This window comes from Felis catus, chromosome A3 (genome assembly GCF_018350175.1).
Source record: "Felis catus isolate Fca126 chromosome A3, F.catus_Fca126_mat1.0, whole genome shotgun sequence".
Taxonomy (NCBI): Eukaryota; Metazoa; Chordata; class Mammalia; order Carnivora; family Felidae; genus Felis; species Felis catus.
The window spans coordinates 49,670,803-49,695,707 of NC_058370.1; the positions used below are offsets into that span (position 1 = coordinate 49,670,803).

A 24,905-nucleotide genomic window follows, 5' to 3' on the forward strand; every position below is an offset into this window, starting at 1 on the left:
GTGCTGACAGCTCAGAGCCTGGAACCTGCTTCAGAGTCTGTGACTCCCTCTCTCTCTGCCCCTCTCCCTCTCTCCCTCTCTCTCTCCCTCCCTCTCTCAAAAATAAACATTAAAAAAAAGAGAGAGGAAAAAAACAGCAGATAGAAAATGCAAAAAGAAGTCAAACTGAGGAGATTGGTAGCAAAATCTGGGTTTGCACAAGAAACCTGACCTCAGTATGTGTATGTGGGTGTGTGGGGGGGGGGGGGTGTCAATTAGTCCAAAATTTAGAAATCAAGAGTTTTCACACAAAACCACAGATTTCTGGCTTCTCTCGAACAATCAGCAGATGAGGCCACATCCTCACCTAGGAACTAAAGCAGTGACTGCCCCCTCCCCAGGAGGGACTTACCCTTTCTCACTCATACCCCCCACTTCCCCACCCCCCAACACCAGCCCACCACCCCACCCTCCACCCATGCTTCCGGGTCCTGAAGGATTTAAGTGATGAATCAGGAAGAAGTGACCCTGGGAAGGTCACAACAAACCTGAAAGTGCCCAGCTGAGAATCCACAGACTGGGTTACAGCTGTGCACTGTGTGGGGATGGGTGGTCCAGCGGGAGGAGGGGGCTGCTCCCATGTGCACATGAGTGCTCACTGGCCCCTGGCTGTTCCAGGCATCACAGGGGAGCTAGTTATAAGAGCAAACTCTAAGCCTCACCCATAGCACAGAGCAAAGAAGTACCATAGCTCGGAATGATGGACAGACCATTCAAGTCCTCAGGCTGGAGGGTAACACTGGAGTCTAAAGGACACCAGGTTAGCTCCACCCTTAGGGAAAGAACAGACCTCTTGTCTTTGTGGCCTTATCCCTCAGAGTCTCTTTCTAATCTAAACTAGCACTTCTGAATCCTCCAGAACTCCCAGAGGGCTTGTTAGCACAAAGATGGTGAGGCCTCACCCTGAGTCTCTGAATGAGCAGGTCTGGGTGGGCATGAACATCTTCACTTCTAGGAAGATCCCACTTGCTGCTGCTGCTGCTGCTGCTGCTGCTGGTGGTGGTTCAGGACCCTGCCCCAGCAGATAGATGTGAATGCATAAATCTACACACAATCTATTCTAGATTTGGGATGGGTGGGCGGGGGGGGCCTTTCTTTTCCCTTTGGGGACAGGAGTAATTAAAGATTCAGGGCACCTGGGTGGCTCATTCGGTTAAGTGTCCAACTTCAGCTCAGGTCATGATGTTACAGTTCATGAGATCAAGCCCCACACCGGGCTCTGTGCTAACAGCACAGAGCCTAGAGCCTGCTTCATATTCTATGTCTCCTGCTCTCTTCCCCTCCCCCACTCACATTCTGTGTCTCTCTCTAAAAAATAAATAAACATTAAAAATTTTTTTAAAAATAAGACTCTCTGTAAGACATCTGGCCAGACCTTTGCTGGATGGCAGCCTGGAATCATGTGAAAAACCCATGCTCTGGTATCTGGACCCTGTCCAACCACTCACTAACCACAGACAGTGCTTTGCTTATCTAATTTAAATCTTGCTTTCCTAATCCATCATGGGGGTAATGGCTCCTGATTCAGAGAGAAGGTAAGAATTAAAGGCCATTTGAGGGTTTCCTGCATGGGGTCAGATGGTTCTGCTGTGTCCCCAAGAGAAGCACCCTCCACAGCTGCCCTGGATGATGTTCAGATGACACAAACACATACACAAAGCACAGCTCAGGGTCTGAGATGATAGTGGTCCTAAAATGCCATGTATGTGTTGGCTTTTAACACATGTGTATGGTTCCTGCTATTGCCTTCATTGCAGGGAGGAAAAGAAAGAAGGGGGATGGGAGTGAAAGAAAGGAAATTCTTTCTTCACATTTAATTTTTTTATCTGAGGCAGGGGAAGGGGCAGAGAAAGAGAGGGAGGGAGGGAGGGAGGGAGGGAGGGAGGGAGGGAGAGAGAGAGAGAGAGAGAGAGAGAATCTTAAGCCGACTCCACGCTGAGTGTGGAGTCCAACATAGGGCTTGATCCCACACCCCTACGATCATGACCTGAGCAAAAATCAAGAGTCAAACGCCAACTGAGCCACCCAAGCACTTCCCCCTTCTCCACATTTAAAACAAAGCTTCTACCAAAAGAACTGGGCAGTGGGACAAGAAAATTCCATTTCCAAGAACAAGTGGGCAAGGACTTAGGTCGATTTAAGGCTCAGCTCAAACACCACCTCCTACTAAAAGCCTTTTCCAATATCCTAGCACACAGTGACCTCTCCCTCCCTGTCACTCCATGGCTCACACCATTTAATGCTTACTTACCTGCCCAGTGGTCTCCACTCTGGGACATAATGCTAACTCTGCAAAATCCTCCCCCATCTGGGTCACAAGTCCCTGAGGACAGGGACCATGTGCCTAAGATTCATTTATCACGGGGTTGGGGTGGAAGGGCGCTATCATAATTCTCTCCTTAGCAGCTAGAAAAATCTTGAGCAAGTTACCCCAGTGTGGATTTTCTCACTTATTGATTTGTGGTTCGTCTCCTGGGCAGAATGTATGCCCTGTGGGATTGGCGTGGTTTCTGTACTGTTCATCACTGTGCTTAAGTTGCAGCCTTCATTTCCACATCTGTACAATGGGAAGACCAACCACCTCACACTGGTGTCATGAGGATGAGATGAGAAGAGATGTTCCTAAGTACAGATCTACAACTCAGGCCTGACACTACTCTGCAAACAGATAAGCAAAGCCTGCTGGTGGTTCATGGGTTTTGAGTTGTGTTTTTTTTTTTTAATTTTTTTTTAATGTTTATTTATTTTTGAGAGAGAGAGAGAGAGAGAGATGGAGCACGAGCAGGGGAGAGGCAGAGAGAGAGAGACACAGAATTGGAAGCAGGCTCCAGGCTCTGAGCTGTCAGCACAGAGCCCAACTCAGGGCTCAAACCCATGAGCCTTCAAGCTATAAGATCATGACCTGAGCCTAAGCCAGCTGCTTAACTGACTGAGCCACCCAGGCGCCCCTTGAGCTGTGTTTTTTAAAAAAGATTACAATAGGATTATCATTTCCATTATAAAGATGACACACACTTATGTAGGGATTTTCAAGAACTCTTGTCAGATGTTTAAGTACATCCCTCCCCCTCCCCAACTTTAAGTGAACCCACATACGGAAATTCAATTTTTTAATCAAAAGAAATGAGGGAGTTAATATTCACAAAGGGATTCATAATGGGTTTTCTTTAAATAGGAAATCTCCCTGGCATATTTTAAGAGATTACATCAGTCATAAATTATATTTGCCAATTTTCCAGAAGCATCTGCTATTTAAAGTAAGTTGTGCGTCTGACAACTGGGAAGGATTCAGTGTCTTCAGGAGGACATTCCTCCTAAGACCTGGGGTTAGACTTTCATTTAGACTTCCTTGAAAGACTTCAGAAAAGTTACTTTAACCATTGACAGAAAAGTGGACCACAGAAGTGCAGCATCTTCCATTCTCAGTGTGTCTGTCTTCTGAATTAGGGGAGGTGCAATTGTAAAGAGGAGAAAAGTATAGCAAAATGGTTTCCACAGCTGCAACTCATGCTCCAAAAAGCATCCAGAAATCTCTGGATTAAAAATAGTTTTTCTACACCCTTGCTTAAAAGTAAGAAAACTCATATTAAAAAAAAAAAAATCTGATTCATTGGGGCACCTGGGTGGCTCAGTCAGTTAAGCGTCCAACTTCGGCTCAGGTCATAATCCCACGGTTTGTGGGTTCAAGTCCCTCATCAGACTCTGTGCTGACAGCTCAGAGCCTGGAGCCTGCTTCCGACTCTGTGTCTCCCTCTTTCTCTCTCTGTCTTTCCCCTGCTCGCACTCGTCTCTCTCTCTTAAAAGTAAATAAACATTTTAAAAAATGTTCAATAAAAAAGTTTTTAAAAATCTGATGCAGAATTTGGTGTTCAGAAAACAGAATTTAGTTGTGTGTTTTGCAACCAACACACATCATTACCCTCCAGTTCTGCATTTGCAATTTCCTGACATCCTGAGTTTATATGCCACAGAGCAAAAACCTTAATCTGTTGAGCCCTGCAAAAGACAGAGCCAAATTTCAAAGACTGGTAAGAATCCTTTTTAGATACTAACCCTTTATCGGCTATGTCATTTGCAAATATCAGAGGGTAAGTGGGTATGGGGATGGGTGAAATAGGTGATGGGGATTAAAGAGTACACTTATCATGATGAGCACTGAGTAATACATAGAATTGTTGAATCACCATATTGTACACCTGAAACTAATATAACACTGTATGTTAACTACATAGGAATTAAAATAAAAAACTCAATTAAAAAAAGAATCTTTTTTAGAATCAGTTTTAGGTCTTGGCTTTCCACAGAAACTTGAAAAGCAGTTTTATGTAAATGTAATAGAAGCAAATCAGTGAAGGCTGGATACTCTATCTGCCCTGCTCAGGGGTCCTCTGACACCATGACCCCACCTGACACTCTAGCTATCCCAGAGCCCCAGGATGGACTTTGAGAGCCATGTCGGCCACCAGCATGTGTTCCCAAGCCTGCTTCCCGCTTATCCAAGAATGATCCAATGCAAACTCCTATGGTCTTAACAGAAAACGTCATTCCCAGTAACACTGCTGAAGGCCAAGTTCAAGGTCACAGGCTTCCCCATGATTCATTAATAAATAACAAAAGCCAGTGATTGGGTACAAGGTCTCTCACTTCTCACTTGCTGCTAACCACAGCCCCAGGGGTCCCCAGGTTGTTCCCTCCTGGTCAGAAGAAGCCTAGCAGCTTCTGCTTTGGTCTCTGAGACCACTGGTCATCAGCATTCCCCAGGCCCAGCAACATGCTGTGACAAGCCCTGTGTAGGTGCTTTGGGCCACAGTTCCAGCTGAGCCCAGCCTGCAGTCATCCCAGCCTAAGCCCCAGACCTGGGACTGAGAAACAAGGCAGATGCAACAGCCCAGACAGCCTTCAGGAGCAGAAATAAGTCATCCCCAACAGGCCTTGTCCAAAGCCCTGAGCCACAGAATCTGCAAGAATAATAAAATGGTTGCTACCTTACGCCAGTAAACGTGGGGTGGTGGATATGCAACAATAGTAATTAGAACAGAGTTTGGTTATACACTATCTGTACTTTACAGAGGAGGAGATGCATACGAAGAACAGTAAGGGGAAAGTAAGGACTCAAACCTAGGTGTGATTCTAGACACACCCAGGACCACTAAACTGTACTGCATCACTCATATACCATTTTTGTTCGTTCAGCAGAGTCATCTCCAGGACACTAATCCCAATCCTGCCCATTTCAAAAGTGCCTTCATCTGCCCTGGTTTGGGGTTGATAGGTCAGTGGTTCTCCACCTTGAATGTGCATGGAGGGCTTGTTATGGCAGGGCCCCACTCACTGGGGTTCTGATTCTGACAGTCTAGCATGGAGTCTGAGAACTTGTGTTTCTAAACAGTTCCCAGGTGATGCTGATACTGCTGGTCTGGGGACCACACTTTGAAAACTGCTAGTACAGTTGCTAGTACCCTGAAGGGGTAATGGCAGTTTTGAGAGCAATGCACCTTTGGAACAAGCCATCATTGTGCTATCACACAGACAGATCAGGCCAAAACACCCCCACCCCTTCCACAACTCTCTAGATGGCACTCAGGGCAGCTATGGCCTGGCCTGATCCTCTTCCACAGTGTCACCTCTGTGATTTACAGACACTGGCAAAGGACAGAGATATCCCAGGCAGATGAATGGGTGGGCATACACACTGGAGGAAGGAAGCTGCAAAAAGCTGTCTCTCTCCATAACAGTTTCCTGAAGCTCAGCTGCTGGCTAGGCAGCCATAAAGGAGAAATAAGTGAAGGAAAAAGAGGCAGAAGAATTCCTGCTGACCACACCCAGCCATGACTGACTGAGGTTCACCAGGCCCTAGGTACCTGCCCCACAAGGTCCATCCTCACTCTCTTATCAAAGAGTAAGAGGCTGCAAGTACGCACAAGCTAACCATGAATGTTTACACCCACTTCAGGCCTTCCACGTCCAAAAGCAGCCTCAAGGAGCTGCACTTTATGCACCTTCCTTCTGTAAGTCACTGTCCTCCCCTTCAAAGGCACATTCCACCCACTCTGCAAACCTAAGGGTTTGGTTTTTTTTCCCACTTAGTTCAAGGACACTTGTTGCTGACTCAATTTTAGAGAAAACACTTAGCTAGTAAGTGACTCATTTTGATTAAACCAGCAAAGTAATGTACAGTATGAAAAAATATATACATGGTCCAAAGTTCCCTTAAGTTTCTTTGCCGGAAAAATAATTGCCAGGCACTACCTATAATTTTAAGACCATTTCAGAATGTACTAAGTTAAAATCATTACTACCTATTGATCACCAATAAATGCTGGACTGGTCCATACTTTCTGGCACTCTGTTCTGACAACCAGAGTAGCAGGTGGGCATTATCACCCCCAGTTTGCACAGGAGAAGACTGAGGCTCTGAATAGAAAAACTTGGTGGAGCTGTGCCAGACAGCAGATCCAACCTCCAAGTTCAGACCCTGGCATGGCCCTGCGGTGAAGACCTGAAGGCCCTTTTCTTAAACACCTCCCAGAGCCCATCTAACTCCATATTCCCAGACCGGAGGCAGCCCCTCTGACCACCGCACCTGCCTGCAAGTCCCATCCTGCCCCAGCAGACCAACACCAGGCCTACCCTGCCTGGCCACTACTGCCTCCAGTTCCTGGACCTTCTCCCCTTGTGGTATGGGAACACAGTGTTCCCAATCCCAAATCTTAATGAAACTATAACGGATTCAATCTCAGCAGATATGAAACTGGTTAATGGGGTCTCAATCACCACCAGGTCTGAAGCAAGTCGTGGGTCTTCTGGGTGCAGCTGAAACTGTCAGTTAGGAGACACCCATTCCATCCTTCCCACCCACAGTCCCAGAAGCAAGGAAATAACCGATTCCTACTGTTGGCTCAGGATTTGTTCCTACCCGAATGCCTTCCACTCCTATGTTTGTTTACATGGGTAGTTTCTCCCCAGGCAAGTCGCTGGGCCCCGCAACTGGCGGTGACAAGTCAGACACTTATCGTTTTTTGCCTCCCCCAGGGATAGGAACGGGCAAGTCCTGACGGACACCTCTGCGCCCCATACCCTACACCCCAGCCTGGCACATAGTTCGCCCGCAACTCCGCAGGCGCGCGCTCCGCAGTGCGGTGGGACCAAGTAGTTCATTCTGGAGGCAGTGGAGACAGGAGCCGCGCTGGGACAAGGCCAGCTTTTGGGCGACTCAAGCTCATGCCCGGAGGTCTCCACAGGTGCGTGCGGAAGCCGGGAAGGTGGAGTCGGGGCGCGGGGTTGCAGTGGCAGTTGGAGCCTGCCGGGCTGGGTAGGATGGGGGCGGGGATGGCGAGGCGCCACAGTTGAGAGCTCGACTAGCAGAAGACTGGAAAAAGGGCCTCCCGTGGGGCCTGACCCGCCGGGCCGGGGACGGCTGGGCCCGCCAGTTTCTGTCACGTCCCCTCGAGACGCGTGAGCTAAAGGCGCCCTGGGTCCCCGGCAACCCACTCACCAGACACGTTTAACTGGCCTCCCAGGAACCAGCCGATCTTGCCGCTGCTGAAGTCACAATCCCAGACAGTGTGATAGGGGGTGTCCCACACGAGCATGTCCCGTGCCAGCTGCCCCCAGAAAGCGGCGGGCTCTCGGGCCGCCTGTGCGATCTGCGCCTGGTATGAGCCGGGCTGCGCTGCGGCTGCGGCGGGGGCGCTCACCCCGCGTAGCGGCCTCACGGGCTGACCGGAGCGCCAGCTCAGGCTGCCCAGGAGTCTCCCCAAGCTGCGACCCAGCCCGCGCGCAGCCATCTTGCCCGACGCCCGGAGGCACTCTTGAGCCGAGATCTGATGCGGAGAGCCGGGGGCGCCCTTTGGTGTCTCCGCGAGCCCCGCCCCGTCTCCGCCCTCCGACCACCACCCACTTCTCGGGGCCCGGGTCCTGTAGGGACCTGCCTCTCTCCCGGACCTGCCCGGGTCCCACCCTTTCTTCTCCGGCCTTTGAGAAGGGGTCCGCGGAGGAAGAAGCGCTGGGGCATGCATACGAAAGGGAGGGCCGCGGCTCTCGCGGGACTGCGATGCCACAGCCCCCCTCCCGTCTCTTCGCTCCCGTCCAGACTCTGGGCATCAGGCCAGGATGTTTTGGTTTCAGTTTGTGGGTCTTCAGGATCTGAGAGCTGCGCCACGAAAAAACAAAACAGAACAAAACAGCGACCTGTTTGCGTTGGGGGACGCAGGCTCCCAGGCAGTGGCTCCCGGAACCGTCTGCAATAGGAAGGAGCCAGCGCAGAATGTGACTGGTGGAGAGAAGCGAGCAGGTGGGTCCGAGGACCACCAAAGTTAGGTCGTTTCAGCATCTCATAGGTTGAAGTCAAAGTATTAATCCCGTTGTGTACCCTTGAGAGTGAGCCAGTCACCCTGCCAGGCTGGCCCATGCCCCACCCCCCAACATACACACAAGTGGCTCCCGTGGGCCAAATGGGCTGGTTAGTGATCCTTGGGCCAGGACCTTGGTCCGGAGTCTGATGTTCTTATCAGCCAGCTGCCGGCCTCAGCCCTCGCGGAGGTCACCTGCTAAGGGGAGGTGAGCGAGAGTGTAACAGGGAAGCAAATGGCCTACTAACCTTGGCTGATTTGGAAACATGAAGGTTTCTCCCATTGCTCCAGCGTCTGTGGCCTGCGTTCAAACGTTGACTTTTCGAGCTCTGTGACCCTGAGCAAGTTTCTTAACCTCTCTGTGCCTCATTTTCCTTTTCTTCAAAACAAGAGTAACATCTCTTTCCCCAGGGCCTCAGTCAAAACTAAATGCAGTAGTATCTGAAAAGTCTAGCCTGGAATGGGCACACAGGAAGCCCAGTGGTGGAGGCTGTGTTCTTGTTGTCAAGCTAAGAAGGAAACTCATAGAATCTTGTCTCAACCAGATACTTAAATATATCAACACCCAAGGAGTAAACACATACTAAAGAAGACAAACAGAGGGGAAAGGGAATTTGGAAAACTGGTTGGTTGAGTTCTTTGGGTTTGGAAAGATTACTTCCTGTTAGCTGTAAGATCTGGAAAGGGAAATACAATGCAGAAGACGGTCTTTTGGAGGAGCTTCCACTGGAAGTCAACCCCAGGCCGTGTGTGTGTGTGTGTGTGTGTGTGTGTGTGTGTGTGTGTAATGCCTGTCTTCTGCCAGAGAATGAAGGATTTTGAGGCTGGTAAGCCAGTGACAACGGCTAGCACTAGACATGTGCCTTGCTCTATGCCAGACGCATCTTTTACTTAGCTTAAAAATTATCTAGGGCAATCAATTTCTGTTAATTACCAACCCCCTGGTGGAACAAATGAGGAAACTGAGCCCAAAGAAATAAACAGTGGAGGAGCAGCAGTAACATCCAGCACCCCCGCTCCTTCCTCATTATCTGCTTCACCATTTGGCCTGGATCTTCATTTTAATAGAACATATAGAATTGTGAATGAAGATTATAACTGGCAGGGGATCCCAAAGATGGCTAACAACATTTCATCCCCTGTAAGTGATGGTGTACACTCCAGCAAGATGAGGAGCCTGTCCCCCACCTCTTGAATGCAGGCTGGTGGACTGCTTTGATGCTGGAACACAGGGAGCACCCCTCTCTGATGGACCTAGGTCTAGGCCCTGTGAGACCCCAGCCACAGCCCCGTCTTTCTTGGAACCCAGCTGTGATGCTGTAAGGGAGCCCATATAGCCTTCCAGAGGAAGAGACCCCACAATGAGAACAATGAGGAAAGTACATAGAATTGACTCAACTTTAAAATAGGAGCACCTGGGTGGCTCAGTCGGTTAAGCAGCCGACTTCGGCTCAGGTCATGATCTCGCGGTCCGTGAGTTCGAGCCCCGTGTCAGGCTCTGTGCTGACAGCTCAGAGCCTAGAGCCTGTTTCAGATTCTGTGTCTCCCTCTCTCTGACCCTCCCCCGTTCATGCTCTGTCTCTCTCTGTCTCAAAAGTAAATAAATGTTAAAAAAGATTTTAATAAAACAAAGAAGTACATAATTCTTATTTCCTTCAGGTTGCATAAAGAAAAGTTATTATGTGTACATAAAATATTTCAGAATTCGGGTGGTACAGAATTGCACTTCCTGCAGCCCATTACCCAAGAGGTGACTTGGAGGAGCTTCCTCCTGAGTGTCACAGCCCTTGGGGCCCCTGAGGCCAAGGCCATCCCTGCTGCCTCCAGGAAGCCTATCTCTCAGAACAAGGTGGAACCACTCTATCCATCTGCCCCTGTCATATCCACAAGACTGCTTCTGTGGAGCCTCAGTGGTGCTGAGAGAGAGCAGCAGGACATCCAGGAAGTGCTAGTCACATGTTCTTCCCAAGAGGCCCCTGGGCCAAGCCCTTACAGCTGAAAGATGTACGTTGGCAGGTGCAGAAGTAGGGAGGCCTGAGAGATTTTCCATAGGAAGCTGGGGCTTACTTTGTATCTACCCTGTGGGGTTAACCCAACATGCACAGCAACCACAGAGCAAGAGGGTTCACCACCAAAGAACAAAACAGAGAGGAAGTGAAAACCAGGACCACCTCCAGGTGGTACTGGGTTGACAGCGAGTGTCCTCCTGGATGTGGGGGACCCTCCATCTGAAGGCAGTGCTGCATGTACAGCAGCCAGACATTGTGGCAGGTGTGTTCTCTGTCAATTCTAGTAATATGCTAACTCAATTTCATCAACACCAAGCCCTGGAAGTTATCTAGCCCTACATGAGTATGAAAGGCTAGAGTGTCATTTATCCACAAACCCACAGAAAGGATTTATGCTCTTGGGTTCACCTCCATAAGACCCCCTCCCCCTCACACACAAAAGCCCACATAGTCAAAAGCATCGTCAGTAAAGACAATGGCATCTCTGTGTCTATAGTCATTGATAGCTGGAAGAACCAATCTTCTAACTGCTAGGGTCCACAGGGCCAAGGGAAGAGAGCAAGGCTCCCTGCACCCACGTATACTCTCCTCAGTCTCAGAGCTGCCTCTCCTGCAGACACCCTTGCTGTCGAAATAGCACTGCCTGCTCTCACCCAATGGCAGGCTGACATTATTAGTGGTGATCATACAGACACAATGAGGGTCCCTCCAAGCACCAAGTGGTAAGAACTTTGAGCCATTGGCAACCATCATCCATGGGTCAAACCCTTGCTTCCTCATTCAGCAGCCCTTGGGGAAGCTGAGTAGACAGACAGCGTTGGACAGGGTGCCAAGAGACTGGATTAGGCCTTCAGTTCTTCCCCCAGCCCACCATGTGGCAAGCCCCATGATGTCTCTAGGCCTCAGGTTTCTTATCTACAAGATGAGCAAATGTAGCAAGTTCTAAATCCTTTCGCTCTAAAATTCCAAGCAGTGTATTCTTCCTCATAAGAAGATGCCAGATTTAATATCAAAGGGTTTTTTTTGTTCTGTTTCAATAAAATCATAGCTTCTGTTGGTATGGGAAACTTAATGATAGATTTAAAGACTGTTGCTCTTCAGGTTTATGGATCTCATGCCCTATCCCCTCCCCATTCCTTATCTTTCTTAGGCTTCCAACTCAGTAAACTGCCCCCAGCCCAGCTCGATGGGCACTGTCCCCATCAGATCAGGACAGCCACTGTGTCTCACACTCCTTTAGGGCTGAGTGATGCAGTCAGGAGCACTGTTTGTGATTTCCTTTAAAGTTGGCACAACTAGAATTGGCTTTATTCTGGACAGAAGTGCAATCAGAGTTTACGTCTAATGGGTTTCTGATCCAGCAGCTTCTAAGAATGGCAGCCAGTTCTGCCTGGGAAGGTTTTTATTTCAACTTGCATAAAACAAAAAATTGAGGGGGTGGACAGCTAGAGAAAGTGCTCTCAGCTCACTCTTAGAGTTTTCTTTGAATTCAAATGGTGACTAGTGGAGAGATAACAGGAGGAGGAGGAGGCTTATTTATACTCCAGAGGGCAAAGCAGATGAGACAGCCAAGAGCAACACTGCTCAGAGAAGCCAACTCTTAAACCAGGACAGTCATCCTGAACAGTGTGTGGATTTCCCCGTGTGCCAGGAAGGCCCAGTGGCCATTTGTCCTCATGGTTCATCCTATGGGTTCGTCATCTGGCAGAAGTCTGTAGAGTCCACTCACTCCTGGTGAGATCCTAATGCCCACCCTGTCCCATTCATGGTTTCAGTCCAACAGATATCTTTGCTCAGAAGTTTGTCTGGCAGTGATCACCCTGGATGCTTGGCTTCTCTGATGCAAGAGTCTATAAGAGAGGAAGGCAAACCAGGAAGAACTCTTTGGGCAGGTCTGAGGAGTTGGGCCCCTTTTCCTGCCCCAAGAGGGCAATGGCAGCTGAAACCACTCTTGCCATCTCTGCTGTGGCCTTGGTAATGTCTCCAGGGGCTCTCCAGCCTCTTAGCTCAATCAACCCAAGTGTAAGGGTTTACATACACGCACAGCTTTGAGACAAAGACTGTGGCAGGAAAGGGGTCAGCCAGCAAACATGTGCTGACTGCCTGGAATGGACACTGCTTTCTCTGGGGCCAATCCCTGTGGGTCCCAAAGAGAGATTAAACAGTGTCCCAACCCTGAAAGCACCCACTGAGTGTCCAGAGGATGTGTATTGATTGCTATATTGATTGATTGGATGGAAAAATCAGTGATAGAAAATACAAAACTAGTATCAATCAAATTTCTGACAGCAAGGACTTTGAGAAAGTTCAAGCTGGCCAACACTGCCACCTGGTGATAGATTCTATGTTTAACTTTTTTTCATCGTAAGTGTACTCTAATCCCTATCACCTATTTCACACAACCTTCAACCTCCCTCCCCCCTGGTAACCATCAGTTTGTTCTCTATAGTTAAGAGTCTGTTTCTTGGTTTGCTTCTCTCTCTCTTTTCCCTTTGCTCATTTGTTTTGTTTCTTAAATTCCGCATATGAGTGAAACCATATGGTATTTGTCTTTCTGACTGACTGATGTTATTCACTTAGTATAATACTCTCTAGATCCATCTATGTTGTTGCAAATGGCAAGATTTCATTCTTTTTTATGGGGAGTCTACATGTAACTTTAAAGTTACTTCCTATCCTGACTGGGAAACCTAATGATTATAATTTACAGGAAAGGTCAACCAGAAGAACACAACACATTCCTTGAAATCATGTCATCATCAAAGAAAGACCAGAAATATTTCCTGAATAATGACACCCCTTGAAATAGTCTTTGTCTCTTTAGTGAGTTCGTGAACAAAGACTGACTATGTACAAAGCAGTGTGGCAGTCCTGAGCTCAAGGGACAGACACTCTGGTTAAGGAGATGAGACATCTGTTATATATGACCGGGGGAAGGGGGGAGGGCGGTGACGGTGGGGGATATCAAGGTGGTAGACAGGGTATATGAAATAACTGAAATAATTTATTTGAAATTCTGATAAAATGGGAAAAGATAGACTTCATGTCTTAGTCCATTTTAGCTGCGATTGTAAGGGTTAAATTGTAGTGTAGGGCTAATGCTTAGCTTGAAAAATAACAGCTTTGTGTTGACACTGAAGGTTAAGAGATAACAGCCTTGCTTTGCTCTGGTAAACTATGACTCATACTCTTGTAAATTAGGCTTCACCAATTAAGGAAACAAAAGTTCAAAGAAAAGAGCATCAGAGGCAGGGTCAAGGAGACCCACTGGTTGCAACTTAGAGGCAGAAAGTCTAAAGTAAACACCTCATTAGGCAACTGTTTCTAACTCATCTGGAAACTGTTTCTTTGTTCTGTTCCCAGGTGATGATAAAACGATGTGATCGGTTATAAAAACTCTGTACCCCGGCTGTTCGGGGCCTCACTCTTATCAAGAGTGTTGGTCCCGATCGGTCGGCCTTGCCTCTCATTGTAATAAACTTTGTTGTGACTGTCACTGGTGCCCGTAGCATTCTGTTTCAGGAGTCGTGTGGATGCAACACTATACAAGTACCACCAACTGGTTGACTTCAACACAAAAGTTAATTTCTCATTGTTCTGGAGACTGGAAAATCCAAGACAAGGTGCCAGCAGATTTGGTGTCTGGTGGGGAGAACCCTCTTCCTGGTTCATGGACAGCCATCATTTCACTGTGTCTTCACATGGTGGAAGGGGTGAGTGAGCTCTCTGGGGTCTCTTTCACAAGAGCACTAAACCTGATCAGGGGGGCTTCACCTTCATGACCTCAGCATCTCCTAAAGGCCCTGCTTCCTAATGCCATCACCCTGGGGGTAGGATCTAAACACATGAGTTTTGGGGGTACACAAACATTTGGTCCATAATAACTGGTTGAAGAGATATCCTGAGGGAGGAGCCCTTGGAAGATAGGAGACAAATGGTGGAATTTTGGGAAGAAACTACAGCCCAAAACACACATAGAGTATGTTCTTAGAAATTAGAAACAATTCTAGAAAACTAAAAATAGGCAATGTAGTTACAAACCATTGGTGAAGGAAATGGAACAAAATTTGGTCAATCAAAAAATAAAAAGCAGAAATGGGTAAGATGGGAAAGGAACAAGCAAGAATGATAAATTAGAAAATATAAAACAAGATCAAGGGGTATATCAAACATCATATCAGTAATAGCTATGAATTAATTAATCAAATTTCCCCCCACTAAATAGACATTGTATCACAGAGTCAAAAGGATAAAGAGTTTGGAAAAGAGGATGCAAGACATGGAGTGTGGAAGACACACACACCCACACACACACCCTTGGAGTTTTAGAGGAGAGAGTGAGAAGAGGCAATACTCAGTGACTAAAAACCTTCAAATTTTATAGAATTAATGAAAGACAATACTCAACTTCTAAAGTGCACAAATTCTGAGCCAGTTAAACAAAATGAAATCAACACCTATACACATCATTGTAAAACTGTCAGAAATCAAAGACAAGACAAATAGCAGGTCATAAAAACAGAAAGAAAAGGGGGGATTCCTGGGTGGTTCAGTTGGTTAAATGTCCGACTTCAGCTCAGGTCATGATCTTACAGTTTGTTAGTTCAAGCCCCGTGTTGGGCTCTGTGCTAACAGCTCAGAGCCTGGAACCTGCTTCAGATTCTGTGTCTCCCTCTCTCTGTGCCCCTCCCCCGATTTCACTCGCTCTTTCTCAAAAATAAATAAAACATTTAAAAAACTTTTTTTAAACATAAAAGAAAGGTGGATCACCTGCACAGGAATAATAATTAGGTTGACAGCTGGCAAAAGAGGAATATCTTTAAAGTATTACAGGATCCATGCTGACAATGTGAAACCAATTTTGGATTATTCTCTGTCTCCCTCTCTCTCTGCCCTTCCCCCACTCGTGCTGTTTCTGCCTCTCTCAAAATAAATAATTTTTTTAAAAAAATAAAGTATTACAGGAAAATAATTGTCAACTATAGTGTAGTTAGTGAAATCATTTTTCAACAAGTACAAAGTACAAAACAAAAACTAATAGAGTTCTCTATTCCTTTACTAATGAATTACTTCAGAAGGAAGAGAGAGAATTTAGCCCCAAATAAAGATCTGAAATTCAAAAGGATAAGCAAGGAAATCATTGCACTTGTGGGTAAATCAAAACAAACATTATCTATATGAAATTGTAACAATGTCTACATGGTGGAGTTAATGAATGAGATGGAAACAAAATCTGAACAACAGGAGTGTTGAAGTTGATGGGAGTAGCATTCTATAATTCTTCCCACGGTTAGGAGAGTTTTAAACTTAAATAAATATGCCTGTTACAATTTCTAGATTAACCATAGATAGAAACAGAATCTATAACTTCTAGTCTAGTAGCAGGGAAAATGGAGTAAGAAAGTCTGAGCAATCTGAGAAATGGAAAGAAAGAAACAAATTTAAAAGAAAAAAAGAAAAGGTGGAAAATGTTTTTAAATACACATAAAAATAAATTAGTGAAAATAAATTCAAAAAGGTCAATAATTATATTCTATGCATATGGAATAAATTCTCTTATTAAAAACAAAGATTGTTGGAATGGATAAAAAAATCCCAACTAGATACTTTTTCAAGAAATTTACCTCAATCTAAAATGTAAATATGTGGGAAAAAATAAAATGTAAATATATGGAAATATTGATAATGAAGCATGGAAAATATTTACCAAATGAATATGAATTAAATATCAGACAAAATGGACAGTAATTCAAAATAAGAGGGAAATTACATATGATAAATGGTCATCAGTAATTCTTAACTTGTGTACACTTAAAAATACAACTCCAGCTGGTTCCGGCAAGATGGCGGCTTAGGAGGACGCTGGGCTCACCGCACATCCTGCTGATCACTTAGATTCCACCTACACCTGACTAAATAACCCAGAAAACCGCCAGAGGATTAGCAGAACGGAGTCGCCGGAGCCAAACGCAGACGAGAGGCCCACGGAAGAGGGTAGGAAGGGCGGCGAGGCGGTGCGAGCTCCACGGACTGGCGGGAGGGAGCCGGGGCGGAGGGGCGGCTTGCCGGCCAAGCAGAGCCCCTGAGTCTGGCTTGCAAAAGCGGAGGGGCCTGACGGACTGTGTTCCCACAACAAGTGCGACTTAGCGTCTGGGAGGACATAAGTTAGCAGCTCTGCTCGGAAAGCGGGAAGGCTGGAGGACAAAGGGAGGGAGAGCTGCTGAGCCCCCTGACAACAGAGCTCAGTTTGGTGGGGAACAAAGGCGCTCGCCAGCGCCATCTCCCCCGCCCATCCCCCAGCCAAAATCCCAAAGAGAACCAGTTCCTGCCAGGGAACTTGCTCGCTCCGCGCAAACACCCAACTCTGTGCTTCTGCGGAGCCAATCCTCCGGCAGCGATCTGACTCCCTCCCACTGCCACAGGGCCCCTCCTAAAGTGGATCACCTAAGGAGAAGCGATCTAAGCCTGCCCCTCCTGCCCCTGTCCACCTTGCCTACCTACCCCAGCTAATACACCAGATCCCCAGCATCACAAGCCTGGCAGTGTGCAAGTAGCCCAGACGGGCCATACCACCCCACAGTGAATCCCGCCCCTAGGAGAGGGGAAGAGAAGGCACACACCAGTCTGACTGTGGCCCCAGCGGTGGGCTGGGGGCAGACATCAGGTCTGACTGCGGCCCCGCCCACCAACTCCAGTTATACACCACAGCACAGGGGAAGTGCCCTGCAGGTCCTCACCACGCCAGGGACTATCCAAAATGACCAAGCGGAAGAATTCCCCTCAGAAGAATCTCCAGGAAATAACAACAGCTAATGAGCTGATCAAAAAGGATTTAAATAATATAACAGAAAGTGAATTTAGAATAATAGTCATAAAATTAATCGCTGGGCTTGAAAACAGTATACAGGACAGCAGAGAATCTCTTGCTACAGAGATCAAGGGACTAAGGAACAGTCACGAGGAGCTGAAAAACGCTTTAAACGAAATGCATAACAAAATGGAAACCACCACAGCTCGGCTTGAAGAGGCAGAGGAGAGAATAGGTGAACTAGAAGATAAAGTTATGGAAAAAGAGGAAGCTGAGAAAAAGAGAGATAAAAAAATCCAGGAGTATGAGGGGAAAATTAGAGAACTAAGTGATACACTAAAAAGAAATAATATATGCATAATTGGTATCCCAGAGGAGGAAGAGAGAGGGAAAGGTGCTGAAGGGGTACTTGAAGAAATAATAGCTGAGAACTTCCCTGAACTGGGGAAGGAAAAGGCATTGAAATCCAAGAGGCACAGAGAACTCCCTTCAGACGTAACTTGAATCGATCTTCTGCACGACATATCATAGTGAAACTGGCAAAATACAAGGATAAAGAGAAAATTCTGAAAGCAGCAAGGGGTAAACGTGCCCTCACATATAAAGGGAGATCTATAAGACTCGTGACTGATCTCTCTTTTGAACTTGGCAGGCCAGAAAGAATTGGCACGAGATTTTCAGGGTGCTAGACAGAAAAAACATGCAGCCAAGAATCCTTTATCCAGCAAGTCTGTCATTTAGAATAGAAGGAGAGATAAAGGTCTTCCCAAACAAACAAAGACTGAAGGAATTTGTCACCACTAAACCAGCCCTACAAGACATCCTAAGGGAGACCCTGTGAGACAAAGTCCCAGAGACATCACTACAAGCATAAAACATACAGACATCACAATGACTCTAAACCCGTATCTTTCTATAATAACGCTGAATGTAAATGGATTAAATGCGCCAACCAAAAGACATAGGGTATCAGAATGGATAAAAAAACAAGACCCATCTATTTGCTGTCTACAAGAGACTCATTTTAGACCTGAGGACACCTTTAGATTGAGAGTGAGGGGATGGAGAACTATTTATCATGCGACTGGAAGCCAAAAGAAAGCTGGAGTAGCCATACTTACATCAGACACACTAGACTTTAAATTAAAGGCTGTAACAAGAGATGAAGAAGGACATTATATAATAGTTACAGGGTCTATCCATCAGGAAGAGCTAACAATTATAAATGTCTATGCGCCGAATACCGGAGCCCCCAAATATATAAAACAATTACTCATACACATAAGCAACCTTATTGATAAGAATGTGGTAATTGCAGGGGACTTTAACACCCCACTTACAGAATTGGATAGATCATCTAGACACACGGTCAATAAAGAAACAAGGGTCCTGAATGAGACATTGGATCAGATGGACTTGACAGATATATTTAGAACTCTACATCCCAAAGCAACAGAATATACTTTCTTCTCGAGTGCACATGGAACATTCTCCAAGATAGATCATATACTGGGTCACAAAACAGCCCTTCATAAGTTTACAAGAATTGAAATTATACCATGCATACTTTCAGACCACATGCTATGAAGCTTGAAATCAACCACAGAAAAAAGTCTGGAAAACCTCCAAAGGCATGGAGGTTAAAGAACACCCTACTAACGAATGAGTGGGTCAACCAGGCAATTAGAGAAGAAATTAAAAAATATATGGAAACAAACGAAAATGAAAATACAACAATCCAAACGCTTTGGGACGCAGCGAAGGCAGTCCTGAGAGGAAAATACATCGCAATCCAGGCCTATCTCAAGAAACAAGAAAAATCCCAAATACAAAATCTAACAGCACACCTAAAGGAACTAGAAGCAGAACAGCAAAGGCAGCCTAAACCCAGCAGAAGAAGAGAAATAATAAAGATCAGAGCAGAAATAAACAATATAGAATCTACAAAAAACTGTAGAGCAGATCAACGAAACCAAGAGTTGGTTTTTTGAAAAAATAAACAAAATTGACAAACCTCTAGCCAGGCTTCTCAAAAAGAAAAGGGAAATGACCAAAATAGATAAAATCATGAATGAAAATGGAATGATTACAACCAATCCCTCAGAGATACAAACAATTATCAGGGAATACTATGAAAAATTATATGCCAACAAATTGGACAACCTGGAAGAAATTGACAAATTCCTGAACACCCACACTCTTCCAAAACTCAACCAGGAGGAAATAGAAAGCTTGAACAGACCCATAACCAGCGAAGAAATTGAATCGGTTATCAAAAATCTCCCAACAAATAAGAGTCCAGGACCAGATGGCTTCCCAGGGGAGTTCTACCAGACGTTTAAAGCAGAGATAATACCTATCCTTCTCAAGCTATTCCAAGAAATAGAAAGGGAAGGAAAACTTCCAGACTCCTTCTATGAAGCCAGTATTACTTTGATTCCTAAACCAGACAGAGACCCAGTAAAAAAAGAGAACTACAGGCCAATATCCCTGATGAATATGGATGCAAAAATTCTCAATAAGATACTAGCAAATCGAATTCAATGGCATATAAAAAGAATTATTCACCATGATCAAGTGGGATTCATTCCTGGGATGCAGGGCTGGTTCAACATTCGCAAATCAATCAACGTGATACATCACATTAACAAAAAAAAAGAGAAGAACCATATGATCCTGTCAATCGATGCAGAAAAGGCCTTTGACAAAATCCAGCACCCTTTCTTAATAAAAACCCTTGAGAAAGTCGGGATAGAAAGAACATACTTAAAGATCATAAAAACCATTTATGAAAAGCCCACAGCTAACATCATCCTCAACGGGGAAAAACTGAGAGCTTTTTCCCTGAGATCAGGAACACGACAGGGATGCCCACTCTCACCGCTGCTGTTTCACATAGTGCTGGAAGTTCTAGCATCAGCAATCAGACAACAAAAGGAAATCAAAGGCATCAAAATTGGCAAAGATGAAGTCAAGCTTTCGCTTTTTGCAGATGACATGATATTATACATGGAAAATCCGATAGACTCCACCAAAAGTCTGCTAGAACTGATACAGGAATTCAGCAAAGTTGCAGGATACAAAATCAATGTACAGAAATCAGTTGCATTCTTATACACTAACAACGAAGCAACAGAAAGACAAATAAAGAAACTGATCCCATTCACAATTGCACCAAGAAGCATAAAATACCTAGGAATAAATCTAACCAAAGATGTAAAGGATCTGTATGCTGAAAACTATAGAAAGCTTATGAAGGTAATTGAAGATTTAAAGAAATGGAAAGACATTCCCTGCTCATGGATTGGAAAAATAAATATTGTCAAAATGTCAATACTACCCAAAGCTATCTACACATTCAATGCAATCCCAATCAAAATTGCACCAGCATTCTTCTTGAAACTAGAACAAGCAATTCTAAAATTCATATGGAACCACAAAAGGCCCCGAGTAGCCAAAGGAATTTTGAAGAAGAAGACCAAAGCAGGAGGCATCACAATCCCAGACTTTAGCCTCTACTACAAAGCTGTCATCATCAAGACAGCATGGTATTGGCACAGAAACAGACACATAGCCCAATGGAATAGAATAGAAACCCCAGAACTAGACCCACAAACGTATGGCCAACTCATCTTTGACAAAGCAGGAAAGAACATCCAATGGAAAAAAGACAGCCTCTTTAACAAATGGTGCTGGGAGAACTGGGCAGCAACATGCAGAAGGTTGAAACTAGACCACTTTCTCACACCATTCACAAAAATAAACTCCAAATGGATAAAGGACCTAAATGTGAGACAGGAAACCATCAAAACCTTAGAGGAGAAAGCAGGAAAAGACCTCTCTGACCTCAGCCGTAGCAATCTCTTACTCGACACATCCCCAAAGGCAAGGGAATTAAAAGCAAAAGTGAATTACTGGGACCTTATGAAGATAAAAAGCTTCTGCACAGCAAAGGAAACAACCAACAAAACTAAAAGGCAACCAACGGAATGGGCAAAGATATTCGCAAATGACATATCGGACAAAGGGCTAGTATCCAAAATCTATAAAGAGATCAGCAAACTCCACACCCGAAAAACAAATAACCCAGTGAAGAAATGGGCAGAAAACATGAATAGACACTTCTCTAAAGAAGACATCCGGATGGCCAACAGGCACATGAAAAGATGTTCAGCGTCGCTCCTTATCAGGGAAATACAAATCAAAACCACACTCAGGTATCACCTCACGCCAGTCAGAGTGGCCAAAATGAACAAATCAGGAGACTATAGATGCTGGAGAGGATGTGGAGAAACGGGAACCCTCTTGCACTGTTGGTGGGAATGCAAATTGGTGCAGCCACTCTGGAAAGCAGTGTGGAGGTTCCTCATAAAATTAAAAATAGACCTACCCTATGACCCAGCAATAGCACTGCTAGGAATTTATCCAATGGATACAGGAGTACTGATGCATAGGGCCACTTGTACCCCAATGTTCATAGCAGCACTCTCAACAATAGCCAAATTATGGAAAGAGCCTAAATGTCCATCAACTGATGAATGGATAAAGAAATTGTGGTTTATATACACAATGGAGTACTACGTGGCAATGAGAAAAAACGAAATATGGCCTTTTGTAGCAACGTGGATGGAACTGGAGAGTGTGATGCTAAGTGAAATAAGCCATACAGAGGAAGACAGATACCATATGGTTTCACTCTTATGTGGATCCTGAGAAACTTAACAGGAACCCATGGGGGAGGGGAAGGAAAAAAAAAAAAAAAGAGGTTCGAGTGGGAGAGAGCCAAAGCATAAGAGACTGTTAAAAACTGAGAACAAACTGAGGGTTGATGGGGGGTGGGAGGGAGGGGAGGGTGGGTGATGGGTATTGAGGAGGGCACCTTTTGGGATGAGCACTGGGTGTTGTATGGAAACCAATTTGTCAATAAATTTCATATATATAAAAAAAATAAAAAAATAAAAATAAAAAAAATACAACTCCAAAAGCATTAAGTAAAAATTGACAGAAATACAAGGAGAAACCAACAAATTAACCCTCATAATTTTCAGGTCATGTATACACAATCCCAAAACCATCTTATAAAAATCGGGACAGTGACTGGATTTAGATTTACAAAAATGGCTGTTTGATTGGATTCAAGCTTTGTTTACAAAATTGAATTCAGTAAAGCCAGTTTGTGTGTGCAGGTGGAATTTCAGATCATAAGAGTTCTTTCAGTTTCCACTACACTCTGTCATGGTTAGGATGTTGTTCTACCACACCCGCCTGAGACCCTTGAGAATTTGTGACAGGTGGTTTGGCTTGAGAAGACATCCAGGGAGAAAGAGGAGGGGTAATAGAGGAGTCCAAGACAGAACAAGAAAGAGGGAATGCCACAGCAAGAGTCCATTCTCCTGTCTGTCACTCCTGTGGACCATGAGAGATGGATCCACCAAGGCTTTCAAGGTGCTTTGTAGAACGCAGGGTAGAGTTGTCCATCACAGAGGTGGAAAGGAGAGCATTCATCCACAAGGATTCCACCACCTGCTGGTCATGAGTTATGACTTTTTGCACTTCCAGGTCTCACAGGTGGAAGTACCAGGTGGACTCCCAGAAGGATCCACGCCTCAGTGTTCCAGAATCTCAGGCAGAAAGCAGGAGACATTCAATGCAGTGCCCAGACTTGCAAAGCCAGTGCATACAGCCAAAGTTAAGAGATGTTCGAGAAGATGTAATGTGGGGCACAAGAGTATCTCAATCAGAAATTTCTTGAAGGACTCTTCACTGTATTGCTTGGTAAAAGAAATGGATTTCTGTCCCCCCCCCCCCCCCACACACACACACACATGAACACATACTTCTTTGCAATATTGGGCTTACACTGGTTATTTTTATGGAATTCCAGCCCGGCCATGGGCTCCCTACACATGACATTTAAAGATATCCCAGAATATCCCCTACCTCCCATCCTTGGCTGCATCCCCATTCCCTGTGCTCAGGATTTAATGCAATTTCAGTCATTGTACAAAACTGACAGTGTGTTGAAGAGAGAAAGAGAAAAGAGATAGTGCAGGTGGCCTTGGGTGGAAGGGAGTGAAAGAGAAATCCTAAGGCTGTGAAGCTGAACAAGCAAGGTGGCTAATGAGTTAGAAAAATGAAGGTAGAAAAACACAGAATGTCCTTCACATAAAAATGTTCAAGCTGTGAATTTAGATGGATATTAAGCTACAAGCAAGGCAAAAGCATATCAGTGTGCTTGCCAACAGGTGGCACCAGTGGGTAAACTTGTGATGCTTATGTGAGTTTTGGGTTTGGGGGTTTTTGCCTGCCTTCCTTCTTTCTCTCCTTCCTTCCTTCCTTCCCTATCTCCTTTCCTTCCTTCCCTTTTTCACTCCCTCCTTTCTTTCCTTCCTTTTTTCACTCCCTCCTTTGCTCCTTCTTTCCCGCTTTCTCTTTCTTTCTTTTTTTCTTTCTTTCTTTCTTTCTTTCTTTCTTTCTTTCTTTCTTTCTTTCTTTCTTTCTTTCTTTCTTTCTTTCTTTCTCTCTCTCTCTCTCTCTCTCTCTCTCTCTTTCTCTCTTTCTCTCTTTTTCTCTTTATTTCCTTTATAGAAGAAAGAGAGAAAATAACCAGCCTTGGGGTGAACTTTTAAGGAAAGGAGGTATCCAAAAAGTGAGAATAGCACCATGGGTATCTATAGTTCCTTCCTGACAGATAAGTGCTGTAGGAGTACTTGAGAGGATGGACAAAGCCCTTTAATATGGAGAGGTGTTTCCAAAAGAACAGATTCCTGCATCTGTATGTTGGACCTAGATGTCACAAATAAGATTTTACTCTCATCAGCCAGGTACCAGATGTGGGAAAGAATACAACCACCTGGGAAATTTTTGCATTTCTAGGAGGCCTGCAAGTGGGGAGTCTGGAAAGGGGATCATAAGTGATGACAAAGGGAAATTGGCATGTTTATTTAGGCAGAACAAAACTTCATGAGAAGTTTCCCAGAGGAGCAAAATTCAACAGCAGTAGAGGGTGTAGCTAAAGGTGATCATGAACCAAAACAGAGTTTGAAGCGGCTTGCTTGCTATCTGATAAAATCCTATAAATAGGGGCCTAGATGAACTGAAGTTAAAATTGTGAGAGTATTTCACAACAGTTCTTGGAAAGTCAGATCTTAGAACTGCTAGGGAAATCACTACACCCATTACAAACCCATGGTCCCATTCCCAGAATTCTTAAAAACTTTCCAGCCCTTACTCAGCATCCAAAGTGAGGCCAAAGAATCTCAAAAGCAATATCTGAACCAATGGCCCAGAGTTCATGAGCTGCCATTATATGCCCAGCATGAAAGGGAGAGCAGAAAGTCTAGGTCTGTCAACCTTCAAAGCACTTATGATTTGAATTTCTAGGACACCACCTCCAAGAGTTGCGAAATGTCTAAGTAGATGGAAAGTGATTTACTCTCCTCAATAGAAAAGATTCTTCCTTAGATCATGTATTGCCTTGTCCATCTCTTTAACCTCCTCAAAGGATTTGAAAAACAACTACCATGCCCATCTATCTCCAAAATATGTGCCTTCCAATATAAGTTTCCCTTAGTTTGAAAAAATTGTTGGGGTGCTTGGCTGGCTCAGTCAGTAGGGTGTGCGGCTCTTGATCTCAGGGTTGTGAGTTCAAGCGCCATGTTGAGTGTAGAGATTACTTAAAAATACAGTCTTAAAAAA

At 45.1% G+C, this 24,905-nt stretch overlaps 1 protein-coding gene across 6 annotated transcripts in view; it reads right to left on the reverse strand.

Annotated features, from left to right (window-relative positions):
- ACSS1 (acyl-CoA synthetase short chain family member 1) overlaps positions 1 to 8,464 on the reverse strand; it is a 59,704-nt gene extending 51,240 nt beyond the window's left edge. For 2 of the 6 annotated variants that reach the window (XM_045053950.1, XM_045053952.1), the window contains exon 1: positions 7,535 to 8,173. In XM_045053950.1, coding sequence (XP_044909885.1) covers positions 7,535 to 8,057 — 523 coding nt within the window. In that variant the 5' untranslated portion in view covers positions 8,058 to 8,173. Of the gene's footprint in view, positions 1 to 7,534; positions 8,178 to 8,229 lie in introns of those variants that run through there. The other 4 variants (XM_023251525.2, XM_045053953.1, XM_045053951.1 and 1 more) reach the window with 4 other exon arrangements.
- Between the last annotated feature and the right edge of the window lie 16,441 nt (positions 8,465 to 24,905).